Source organism: Carlito syrichta, unplaced genomic scaffold, assembly GCF_000164805.1.
Source record: "Carlito syrichta isolate Samal-C Ts95f unplaced genomic scaffold, Tarsius_syrichta-2.0.1 Scaffold307227, whole genome shotgun sequence".
NCBI lineage: Eukaryota > Metazoa > Chordata > Mammalia > Primates > Tarsiidae > Carlito > Carlito syrichta.
The window spans coordinates 496632-509824 of record NW_007251323.1 but is presented as its reverse complement, the minus strand read 5'-3'; the positions used below and the strand labels follow the sequence as shown (position 1 = coordinate 509824).

At 42.5% G+C, this 13193-nt stretch overlaps 1 protein-coding gene across 1 annotated transcript in view; it reads left to right on the top strand.

Annotated features, from left to right (window-relative positions):
• FBXO28 (F-box protein 28) overlaps positions 1-13193 on the top strand; it is a 44007-nt gene that overhangs the window by 307 nt on the left and 30507 nt on the right. Inside the window, exon 2 of the mRNA XM_021715631.1 lies at positions 2-100. Coding sequence (XP_021571306.1) covers positions 2-100 — 99 coding nt within the window. The remainder of the gene's footprint in view (position 1; positions 101-13193) is intronic.

Here is a 13193-nt window from a genome sequence, read left to right as displayed (position 1 = left end):
CCAGCTGCCTCAAAACAACACGCTGGTGGCGCTGCCCATCGTAGCCATCGAGAACATCCTCAGCTTTATGTCCTACGACGAAATTAGCCAGCTCCGCCTGGTGAGGCCCCCGCAGAACCCCAGCCTCTCGCTCCCCGGGCCGAGGTCTGGGGAGGGGAGGAGAGGGAAGCGCGTTCCCCGGGGAGGGAGCCCCCCGCGAGCCCCAGCCGGCTCCAGATTCCGGAGCGCGCCCCTCCTGCCCCGAACTCTCCCTTGCTGTCGGTCAGCTGGAGTGGGCTGGTTCCCGACGGCGCCCTTGCTGCGGGGCTGGCGGCCACTTGCTGCGGGAACTTCGCCTTGGGGGGCTCGTGGCTCCCAGCCCGAGAGCCGGCCCGCGGCGGAGGGGTAGCGGAGTTAGGCTTTCCACCTTCCGGCCAGCCTGAGCGCGGACCCCCAAGGGGTCTGTCTTGTCGCCTGCCTTTTGTATACCGCCTTCCACCTCCGGCCCAGACTGGGGGAGAAAACTCCGAAGTAGGCAAATGATCCCAACCAGGCTTGGTTTGTCTTGCAAGAATAACGTATTGTTCCCCCAGCCACCCAAGTTTCCTTGTTCGAGAAGATGAGAGTGGGTTGCTCAGTTTCCCCAAATCCGACCGCGGTTCAGAAGAATTCGAAGTCTTTTCGTGACCTTAACCCCATAGTCCTAGTTGACCACCAAAACAGAGCCCTGGTAAATGGCCATTCCTGCCTTTGCCTCACCCTGACACTTCCCATCCAAAGTGAAGCAACTTGCCCCTTGACAGGGATTTTTTTTGTCTTTTAATTTACTTATAACTAGTGATTTACGCCCACCCGCCAGATTCAGGAGAGGTCTATTTATGCCTTAAAATCACAGTGTTCAGTCCATGCTTTTTAAAAATAATGAATTGTCTTTAGGATTTTACTTCACTCCAGAGATTTAACTGAAGGGTTGATGAATGTCTTAGTTGAGTCAGATATTTTGCTTCCTTTCAGTGAATTTATCTTTAAGTGGCAAAGAAATTGAAGGAGGTGGACATTTTGAAGTGCTAGCAAACCGATTCTGTAGGAAACCTAAATCTGTGCTTGGGATTGTTTTTAAGAGGACAAAGACATATTTCTCAATGTGCTGTGTATAGCATTTTCTTATTGATCGATATGGCATATTATAGGCTTACCTCTTTAGTTTAAAATGGATTATAATTGTATCTTTATAGGAAATAATACTTATTTTTAAATGAAAGCTTATAAAAATATTAATTCAAACTGATGGCCAGTTTTTGCTAGTCAGCACAGCAGTTCAAGTATACCAGCCTGCGGGATGGAAAATTTCTTCAGTTGAAAATAGATATATCAAAATTGATTGTCCCTGAATTTCCAAAACATTTAATCTTAGAATTTCATGTAGAATTTTAAATATTCCTTCATATTTTTACACAGAGTGGTGTTTGATCAAAATTCACACTATGCATTCATGGTGTTTGGAAATTGGGCACAACGTTTGATTGAATTGAGCCATTCAAACAGACAGTGGCTTTGCAAAGCTTGTAGTGTTTGCAGTTCTGTTTTATGAGTATTGAGAAAAGCTGTGGGCTTTTCGTTTGTCATTTTACTTTTTAAAAATTAAAACATTTTTAAAGGGGAACTAGTCTATCCTAACCAGAATTAAAATGCATCCCACAGTTTGTTAATTAGTGGCATCTCTGTCACGTGAAATACTCAGCTGCATTCTTAATTTTTATTTTTATTTTTTTGAGTCGGAGTCTCACTTTGTCTCCCAGGCTGGAGTACAGTGGCACGCTCACAGCCACCACAGCCTCGACCTGCTGGGCTCTGGCAGTCCTTCCACCTCAGCCTTCCAAGTAGCTGGATTCTTAATTTTTAAAGTTATATTTTCTGACCTTTTAAGGTTAAAATTTTATAATTTCAAATGCAGATTTCTCATAAGGACTCCCTTCAGTACCACCACCCATACCCAGGAAAGGATTCTGCTACCAGTTTTATGCCTGCAAATAGTTTTTTAGTATTTGGGAACTGCTCTCTTATTCTTTACTTAAGGTTAGTGGATAATTCTTAAATAGACTAAATGGATAATCTTTTGAAGGAATTTGGAAGTGTCTGGTTTGGAAGGTACAATTCAGGTAGCATTATAAAAGAAAGATGTTCTTTCTTGCCACTAGGTGTCAGCATTAATTTAATTATGATTTTTTTCTGAAATTGGCATTCAAGAGACTGCCTGGTAGGTGCTTTACATGCCTTTTCAATTTAAGTGGCCCTTTATACCAAAATAATTGTTTGGGGAAACATCAAAGGATTTTAGAATATGCTGCTATCTGAGGTATAATTTACATAGTTCTTTCATTGTAAGTCTTTTTTTTTTAAGTGGAATTAAGGCTGGATATGTTTGGAAAGGAGTAATATTAGCTAAGAACAGAATTGGTTTTCATAAAGCTAAGTATCAGCTATTTGGTAGTTGATGAGCTAATTTATGTATTGTTCAGATGTTTGGTCTTTTTCTTCCTTCACAGTCTACTTCCTTGCCTTATTAGGATCTCACTTATAATTATTGTTAGCACTTAGAGCTCTGACAGGTACACAGTCCAAGTACTTATTACTCTGTTGTTGTTTTTTTTTTAAAGGCCGGGCGCGGTGGCTCACACCTCCCAGCACTTTGGGAGGCTGAGGTGAGAGGATTGCCTGAGCCCTTAGGTTCCAGACCAACTTGGACAACATGGCAAGACCTCATCTCTATAATAAATTTTAAAAATTAGCCCAGCATGGTGGCACACTCCCATCTATCATTCCAGCTACTTGAAAGGCTGAGGTGGAAGGATCACCTGCACCCAGCAGGTCAAGGCTGCGGTGGCCATGAGGGTGCCACTGCACTCTAGCCTGGGCGATAGAGTGAGAATCCAACTCAGAAAAATTAAAAGATAATTTTTATTTTAATTTTTAATTTTTTTTTTTCTTTTTTGAGTTGGAGTCTCACTCAGTCGCCCAGACTGGAGTGCAGTGGCCGCTCCCAGCCACCGCGGCCTCAACCTGCTGGACTCCAGCGATCCTTCTGCCTCAGCCTTCCAAGTTGCTGGAACTACAGGCGTGCGCTACCATGCCCGGCTAATTTTTTGGTTTATTGTAGAGATGAGGTCTCACCAAGTTGCCCAAGCGGGTCTTTGACCCGCGGGCTCAGGCAATTCACTCACCTCAGCCTCCCAAGGTGTGGGATTACAAGCTGAGCCACCAAACCCGGCTTTTTAAAAATTTTTTAAGTCAAGTTCTCACTCTGTCGCTCTGGCTGTAGTGCAGTGGCATGATCGTGACTCACCACAACCTTGACCTCCAGGGCTCAGGCAGTCCTTCTGCCTCAGCCTCCCTAGTAGCTGGAACTACAGGCATGTGCACCATCACACCTGGCTAATTTTTTTTTTTTTTTTTGTAAAGACGAAGTCTTGCATTGCCCATACTGGTCTCAAACTCCTGGGTTCAAGCAATCCTCCTACCTTGGCCTCCCAAAGTGCTGAGATTATAGGCATGAGCCACCACACCTGGCCTGCATTTTCTTTAAATTTCATTTTTTTGCTCTAAGATAAAATTACTACAATCACTTTTTTTTACCTGTTCAATTGCATTGGTAATAGTCTTTTTTTCCTTTTACCATGAATAATTGAAATTTGATTCTCTAGTGATTTCCAAGTGACTGTCCAAATGCCTTATTAAATTGATTTTTTTTCCCGTTGATCCAAAAATTTACCCAAAGCCTGGAACTCCTGGTTTCATACTAATTGTTTCTTAAATATTTAACTCCTCCAAAGTAAAACTATTTGACTGAACACAACCTTTGAATTGACAAAATACGTACTTTGAGTTGTTTTTCCAGTAAAACAAATTTGTGCTGATGCAGCATTAGTATGTCACCCAGGCCCCCTTGACAGGTCAGGTATGTGACAGACTTTGAAACAAGTGGCAAAGGTTAAGAAGTGAGGGCCTACCCTAAGAGAGTAGATCAAAGCTAACTTTGAACCTGTAACTTAGCTCTTGAGTACAGTGTTCTTACCTGCTAAAAAATAAGTACAAAATGCTTTTCAAAGATGTTTTAAAGAGAAGTACTGTCAAGTATTTTTTCCTTTATAGTTCAAGTAGAGTGCCTGTATTTTTTTTTTTTTTTTTTTTTTTGAGTTGAAATCTTACTCTGTCACTCAGGCTAGAGTGCAGTGGCACCTCACAGCCACCCCAGCGTCGACCTGCTGGGCTCAGGCAATCTTTAGCTTCAGCCTTCCAAGTAGCCGGAACTGCAGTCACTCACGACCATGCCGGGCTAGTTTTTTTATATATTGTAAAGACGACGTCTCACCAAGTTGCCCAGACTGATCTCGAACCTGTGGGTTCAGTCAGTCCTCTCACCTTGGCCTCCCATAGTGCTGGAATTATAGGCTTGAGCCACCGCACCCTGTCAAACTCCAGTAAATTTAATGGAATCCTGTTAGTGGTTCAGAACATGAATTTGACTAAAGATTAAATAGAAAATTCTTGCCTGTTTTATCAGGAATGAAATTTTCCAGCTAGCAACAAAATACAGCAATACATACTTTTGTCCAGGAGTGATCTAGCACACTCTAGCTAATTAAATCTGTTACCAATTTGTAGTTTTTTCACATCTTTTCTTCAAATATTTAGTTATATTCTTCAAAACTATTCAGTTGCAGAGTTGATTGGTAGGAGATATGAAGGAAAATAAAGAGCTATTTTTTGTTTTTAAGTAGGTACTGTTTTCCTCATATCTCGTGCTTTATATCAAAAGTTCTCAAACTTCTTTTCTCAAGGACACCTTTTTAATATGCTTAAAAGTTGTTGAAGGGCTGGGTTCAGTGGCTCAACCTGTAATCCCAGCACTTTGGAACAAAGACCAAGGCGAGTGGATTGTCTGAGCCCTCGAGTTCGAGATCTGCCTGGGCAACTTGGCAAGACCTCATCTCTACAATAAATCAAAAATTAGCCAGGCATGGTAGCACACACCTGTAGTTCTAGCTACTTGGATGGCTGAGGCGGAAGGAGCCCCGCAGGTTGACACTGGGGTGGCCGTGAGCATGCCACTGCACTCCAGCCTGGGCATCAGAGTGAAACTCAAACTAGGGGAAAAAAAATTATTGAAGACCCGAGAGCTTATCTTAGAAAATTCTGGAAAACAACAGAATACACAGAACATATTCCATGAACTGTCAGAACAATAATGTCATCACATGTCATATTGCTCTGGAAAGTTTCACAGGATATTTACAAGAGAATGAATAGAAAAGGCAAATAACTTCTTGGTCTTAAGAGAATAGTTTGGCCTTGCAAATCCCATGAAAGGGTTTTGGGGGACCCCAGGGATCCCAAGAACCACTGCTCTGCATTGCTGTATTACAGATAATACACTTTTGCTGATTTTTGGTTGATTTTTTTTTTCCCTCACCCTCTTTTCTTCAGGTTGTTGGTTTCTTTAATGGGTACGTAAGTACAGATAATAAATTATAATGTCTTGGGGATAATGAATTCTTCCTGCTAATTCTGGTCTCACATATTAAGAGGCTCAATCAGTAAACCTATTCACAGTATCATCGGCAAGATGCAATGTACACATCTTTCTTGAGCATATTTGCAAAGCACCATGATAACAAATGCAAAGATAGTAATATGAGAATCTTGAGATTAATCTGGAGGATTTAATCAGGAAAGACTTCCTACAAGATAATGACTTTGTATCTAGTTAGTAAAGGTGGAAGAACATTCCCAACAGAAAAAAATGATGTATAAGTAATGAGAAGGATGACTTAAAGGGATTAAAATGAGCTTGAATTTGATATGTGACTTTTTTTTTCAGTTGGAATCTCACTCTGTCACCCAGGCTAGAGTGCAGTGACACACTCTTAACCTACTGGGCTCCACAGCCTTAACCTACTGGGCTCAGGTGATCCTTCCGCCTCAGCCTTCCAAGTAGCAGGAACCACAGGCATGTGCCACCATGCCTGGCTGATTTTTTTATTTATTGTAGAGACGAGGTCTCACCAGGTTGCTCAGGCTGGTCTTGAGCCCCTGAGAGCTCAGCCCATACTCTTGCCTCCGCCTCCCAAAGTACTGGGATTACAGACGTGAGCCACTGCACCCAGCTGCATATGTGAAGTTTTAAATGTTCTGAATTAGTGGTCAGTCTTCCCCCAACCCCCTCTGCACCTCCAGCTCTATTTCACAGAAGAGTCAAATTTAAGCAACTGTTTTTGAGAAACTCCAGAGTTGACAACTTTTGGTGGGGGAAGAAAACAAGGCATTTTTTTAAAACTTCAGACTGAGCAGGATGGCTCACGCCTGTAATCCCAGCACTTTGGGAGACGGAGGCAGAAGGCTCTCCTAAGCCCAGCAGGTCAGTGCTGCAGTAGCCATGATCATGCCACTTACTCCAGCCTGGGTGACACAGGCTCCAACTCAAAAAAAAAAAAAAAAACAACAACAACCTTATCATCATCATCATCATCATCTGCACACCCTGATAAACTCTGAGAAGTACAGATTCTTACACTACTGGAAAAGGTTCTATATTAAAAGGATGGTCTGTGCATATAAATCCAATTTCATGATTTTGGGGACTGGGAGCAAACGATAACTTCTGACATTTTGTGCTTAAGATTAATTGAAACAAACATCAAACTTTAATTTCAAACATCTTGGGACTCTCCAAGCACATACTTTTTCCCGTTTCTCTCCTAGAAAATATTTGTACCTTCAATCTATACCTCAAGTGTTAGTACTTCAATAAAGCCTCTTATGGTTTAAGTAGTATTTCTAAGTTCCCATTGTATCATTGTTACATTGGAATTTTCTGTGAAGGAATCTGTTTTCCAACTAAATTTAAACTCTACAAGGGTGGGGACATACCCTTTCATCATGAATTCTCATTGCCTTAGTCTGATACAATATAAGTACTTGGTATTTGATGAATAAATGAAATTGTTCTTCGTTCTTAAAAAATATTTCACTGCCAGGAGCAGTGGCTCATACCTATAATCTCAGCACTTTGGGAGGCTGAGGTGAGAGGATTGCTTGAGCCCACAGGTTCGAGACCAGCTTAGGCAACTTGGCAAGACCTCATCTCTACAATAAATAAATAAATAAAATTCACTACTCTGAATAAACGTTAGGAAATATGTATCATTGTGGAGTAAGAGTGTTTTCTGTATAAATTATAATAGTGTTGAAAACTCAGTTGCTTAATATTTACATCCAATAGAGGAGATTAAAATTTTTTTTGATTGGTGGGGGGGGCGGCCTCCTCCCTTCCCCTTCCTCCCCACCTTGGCCTGAGGGTTTGAAAGGTTGGGAAGGAGGGAAGGGGGAAGAGAGCTGGGACCATGGACCCATCCCTGGCCCCCGCTTCCCCCTTTCCTTCTCCACCTCCTACCCGCCTCTCTTCCCCTTCCTCTGCAGGTTGCTACCCCAGTCCTGGGCCCCTTCTCAGTCCACCCCCACCCCACCCTCAGCTCCACACCTGTCTCCAATCTGTGAGGGGGTGGGGGAGGGAGAGCGAGAGCGGAAGGAGAGAGGAGACTGAGAAGGAAGAGGGAGGGGAGGAATGAGAGAGACCTGAGAGAGAGAGAGAGAGAGAGAGGGAGGGAGAGACAGCGAGGTTAAATTTTTATTTTAAAGTTTTGGCTGAGCTGGGCTCGGTGGCTCAGCCTGTAATCCCAGCACTTTGGGATGCTGAGGTGGGTGGATTGTTTGAGCCCGCGGGTTCGAGACCTGCCTGGGCAACTTGGCGAGCCCTCATCTCTGCAATAAAATCAAAACGCAGTCGGGCGTGGTAGCGTGCCTGTAGTTCAGCTGCTTGGAAGGCTGAGGCGGAAGGATCCTCGGAGGCAGGTCGAGGCTGCAGTGGCCGGAGCGGCTACTGCACTCCAGTCTGGGTGACAGAGATTCCAACTCAAAAAATAAATAAAGTTTTGGCTGGGTGCAGTGCTCCTGCCTGTAATCCCAACAGTTTGAGAGACTGAGGCAGGAGGATTGCTTAAACCCAGGAGTTTGAGACCAGCCTAGGCAACATTTAAAAAAAATTTTTTAGTTCACCCAAGAATCAAGAATATCTTTAACATTTTACAAGACCTTTTTAAGAAAATGAGTGACTAGGGCAGGCATGGTGGCTCACACCTGTAATCCCAGCATTTTGGGAGGCCAAGGTTGGGAGAATTGCTTGAGACCAGCCTAGGCAACATAATGAGACCTCATTTCTACAAAAAAATAAGCTGGGATTCGAAGGCTGAGGCAGAAGGATTGCCTGAGCCCAGGAGGTCAAGTCTGCAGTGAGCTGTGATCATGCCACTGCACTGCACCCTGGGTGACAATGAGACCCTGACTCCAAAAGAAAAAGAGTTACTAAAGAACTCTTATGAGAATAAAAATTGATTGGTAAGCTGATCTAAAGTGAGCATGCAGTTAACAAGATGACCCTTTACTTCTTTATTTTAGTCAACACTCAATTCCTATATTAGCAAGGAAAATAATGGTAAGATAATTAACAATTCAAAAGGCTTTTCTGTTTGGCTTTTAGGGTGCATTATAGGAATCTTGAAAAAAGACTTTTCTTCCTGATTGTTTATCTCAGGCTAATATTAAAATGAATTTCTAGCCAGGCTCGGTGGCTCAGTCTGTAATCCCAGCACTTTGGGAGGCTGAGGTGAGTGGATTGCCTGAGCCCGCGGGTTCAAGACCTGCCTGGGCAACTTGGAGAGACTTCATCTCTACAATAAATTAAAAATTAGCCGGGCGTGATAGCGCGCGCCTGTAGTTCCAGCTACTTGGAAGGCTGAGGCAGAAGGATCGCCGGAACCCAGCAGGTCGAGATTGCGGTGGCCGGGAGCAGCCACTGCACTCCAGTCTGGGCAACAGTGAGACTCCAACTTAAAAAAAAAAAAAAAAAAAGAATTTCGTTTTTCTTTTTTTTTGGAGTGGCAGTCTCACTCTGTCACTCAGGCTGGAGTGCAGTGACATGCTTATGGCCACGGCAACCTCAACCTGCTGGGCTCAGGCAGTCCTTCTGCATCAGCCTTCCCAGTAACTGGAACTACAGGCATGTGCCACCACACCCAGCTAATTTTTTTATTTATTGTAGAAATGAGGTTGTACCATGTTGCCCAGGCTGATCTCGACTCCTTGGGCTCAGGCAGTCCTCTTGCCTCTGCCTCCCAAAGTGCTGGAATTATAGGCATGGGCCACACTTGGCCTATATTTTCTTAACAAGTAAATATCTAGAGGAGATAACCAGATAATTTAAAATTTGTTGTGATTACACCTGCAGATAATTGAGAATATATGTATATAGTATATAGTAATACAAGTGATCTTAAGCGATTCATAAAAGGCAAATCAATTTTTTTGTAAAGGATTAAAATGTTTTTTTGGAAGAGGTGGCAAATTATATGCATATTTGGTTGAAAGAAATTAAGATGAGTTCACTGAAAAAGCATATAGAACAAGAGAAGAACCAGAATGGTTGTGGCTCATTCATTATTCATTTTGTAAATGATTTTTTCATCCATCATTAACTTTTTACCACATTTGCTTTAACTATTCTGTTCATTCTCCCTCTCCCTCTCCCTCTCTCTCCCCTTCTCCCCCTCCCTCCTCCTCCCCCTCACCCCTCCCTCTACCCTCCTCCCTCCTCCCTCCATGCACATATTATTTGTTTTGCTATACCATTTGAAAATAAATGCAGCCGGGCTCAGTGGCTCAACCTGTAATCCCAGTGCTTTGGGAGGCCAAGGCGAGTGGATTGCCTGAGCCCGCGGGTTCAAGACCTACTCGGTCAACTGGGCGAGACCTGTCTCTACAATAAATCAAAAATGAGCCAGGCTTGGTAGCCCACGCCTGTAGTTCCGGCTACTTGGAAGGCTGAGGGGGAAGGATTGCCAGAGCCCAGCAGGTTGAGGCTGTGGTGGCTGGAAACATGTTACTGCACTCCAGTATGGACGACAGAGTGAGATTCCAACTCAAGAAAAGAAAAGAAATGCAGATAGTAATATTTTGACCCTAAATACACTTTTGTATAATTAGGATTACCACTACCAAGGGATTTAACATTACAGTTTATATTCAGATTTCCAGTTGTCCCCAAAATGTCATTTATAGCTCTCTGGGGAGATATCTTGAATCTCATAAAGAATTAGTCTCTCTAATTCAGAACATTTCCCCCATTTTTAAATTTTTTTCATACCATTGAATTTTTAAAGAATCCAGGCCTGGTGGCTTATAAAATGTCCTACAATTCAGATTTATCTGATATTTTTCTCTCATGCATTTCAGGATTTTGAACATTGAAAGAATTGTGTAGGAGGGTCTTGGTCTAGCTCCTGTTGTCTAAAGTTTTGCAGTGTCATGAGAATGCCTGTTAATGTTCTTAAAATTCTTTATTACCTTAAGAAGTCCTACTTTTTAGACCAGTGCCAACAGTTTCTGTAACAGCAGATTATGAGTTGAGACAAATCAGTTGAAAATAATGAGAATAATTATTCCAATTTATATAATTGTGGATCATTAAGTTTTGTTTTGTTTTGTTTTTTGAGTTGGAGTCTCTTTTCGCCCAGACTGGAGTGCAGTGGCACGCTCACGGCCACTAGGCTTAGGTGATCCTTTCGCCTCAGCCTTCCAAGTAGCTGGAGCTACAGGCGCACGTCACCATGCCCGGCTAGTTTTTTGTGATTTATTGTAGAGACGTCTCGCCAAGTTGCCCAGGCTGGTCTTGAACCCCCGGGCTCAGACATTCCTCTCGCCTTGGCCTCCCACAGTGCTGGGATAACAGGCTGAGGCACCATGATGGCCAGTGATGGCCAATCATTACCTTCAAAAGGGCATAAATTAGGCTGTCGTGGTGGCTCATGCCTATAATCCCAGCACTTTGGGAGGCCGAGGTGAGAGGATTGCCTGAGCCCACGGGTTCGAGACCTGCCTGGGCAACTTGGCGAGACTGCATCTCTACAATAAATCAAGGAAAATTAGCCAGACTTGATGGTGCACGCCTGTTATTCCAGCTACCTAGAAGGCTGAGGTGGAAGGATAGCTTAAGCCCAGCAGGTCAAGGCTGCAGTGACTGTGAGCATGCCACTGCACTCTAGCCTGGGCAACAGTGTGAGACTGACAAAAACGGTGGGGGGGGAGGGAGAAGGGACAAAAATTAGAAGACCTGGAGTCTTAGTTTCACTTTTGCCACTGAATAGCTGATACCTTGAGCAAATCACATAATTTCTTATGACCTCAGTAGTCTCACTTTAAAAAGAAAGGATAGGTTGTAGTGTCTTTAAATTCCTTTCAGTTCAGGGTCTGATAATCAACCTGTTCTTTCATATTAACTTCTGAGTTATTTGGAGAGAAAAAATCAAGTTCTTGATTCATTTACAAACTGAAAAGCACCCAATAAACACATTATTTTATTTTGGAGATTCTCTTCTTGCACAAATGAATACATTTCAAAAATTGGGTTTCATTGCAGTATTTTCCTTGATCCTAAAATGTAGTTTAATATTTTAACATTGTTGAAATCAGAACGCAATTTGATCAATTTGTATGTGTACTGTCATGACAGTGCTAATTCCCCCACCCAGAAAAGCTTTTTACTGAATTGATAATATATCTTAAAGTCTCTCCAGTATCTTAAATGAAATCCACGAAGTCCAGCAAATTATATTTCAAGGCATCTGAGGAAAGAAAATACTGCCAGTTATAATCATAAGACTATGTATTGTAAGTCTGTTCTATGCCAAATGTTTTAAAATATGCCTCAGAATCAGTTAAGACTTAATATTAAAGATTAAGCTTAACAGGAAAATTGTGGATTTCACAAATGTATAGTATATGTGTCTTGCATTATTAAGAAGGACCCGCAGGGCATGGTGGCCCATGCCTGTTATCCCAGCACTTTGGGAGGCTGATACGGGAGGATCGCTCGTGCCTGGGAGTTCAAGGCTAGCTTGGGCAACATAGCAAGACCTCATCTCTACAAAAAAAGAAAAAAAGTGTTAGCCAGGCATGGTTGCATATGCCTGTAGTCTCAGCTATTTGGGAGGCTGAAGTGGGAGGCTCACTTGAGCCCAGGAGTTTGGGGTCTTGTTGAGCCATGATTGTGCCACTGCATTCCAGCCTGGGCAACGGACCAAGATCCCAACTCAACAACAACAACAAAGAAGCACCATTGTGACCCAACAAATCTAAGGCTTCTGAACAAATACATGTGAAGAAAAATTTTTTACTACTAACCACTTAGGTTAGAAAATGACAAAATAATAGAATTTCAAATCCTGAAGTAATTAGTAAAGAAAACCACATCTATTCTCTTGTGCTAGGACAGCGAGTAACAGAGGGCTTCAAGCTAAATGTCTTTGTTGTACAATTATTTATTCCATTAGTTCCCTTTTGTTTTTATAGTATATATTTTTCTTAATCTTTCAATGCGCTGATGGTGTTTGACGTAGTCATCGTATTTGTACATTAGGCTGTGGAATTTTATTGGGTCGATTGCCAAGTTGCTAAGATTTTTGTTTTATTAACTGGGGAAATAAAATTTCTGCCCATTAGCCTTGGGGAAATTATTAAAATACTCCTAAATTTAGAGCTACACTTTAAGATAATTTTGAATTGCAAGTTAGCATACACTGTCAGCAGTTATCAGTAAATTGCTTGCCTTGGGGAAATTTAGTATATTGCTGTTTTTCAGAGATCACTTTGCTTCCTACTGAATCCTAAACAAAAGATGTATGTTCTTTTGTTTTTGTGCTGGTGGTCAGTCAGTGCTCATTGAACATGCTTGAAGGGAAGAGTATTAGATTAAATACTGTTCTTTTCTTACAGTATTTATTAATTCTTAAAGTTTTTTCTTTCTTTTTCTTTCTTTTTTGAAATGGGGTCTCCCTATATTGCCCAGGCTGGAGTGCAGTGGCTATTCTAAGCTCAGTCATAGAGCACTTCAGCCTGGAACTCCTGAGCTCAAGAGACTCTTGCCTCAGCCTTCCAGTTAGCTAGATTACAGACATGTGCCACCGTACCTGGCTATGCTTAAAATCTTTTTGAGCCGGCTCGGTGGCTCAGCCTGTAATCCCGCGCTTTGGGAGGCCGAGGTGAGTGGATTGCCTGAGCCTGCAGGTTGGAGACCCGCCTGGGCAAGTTGGCGAGACCTCATCTCT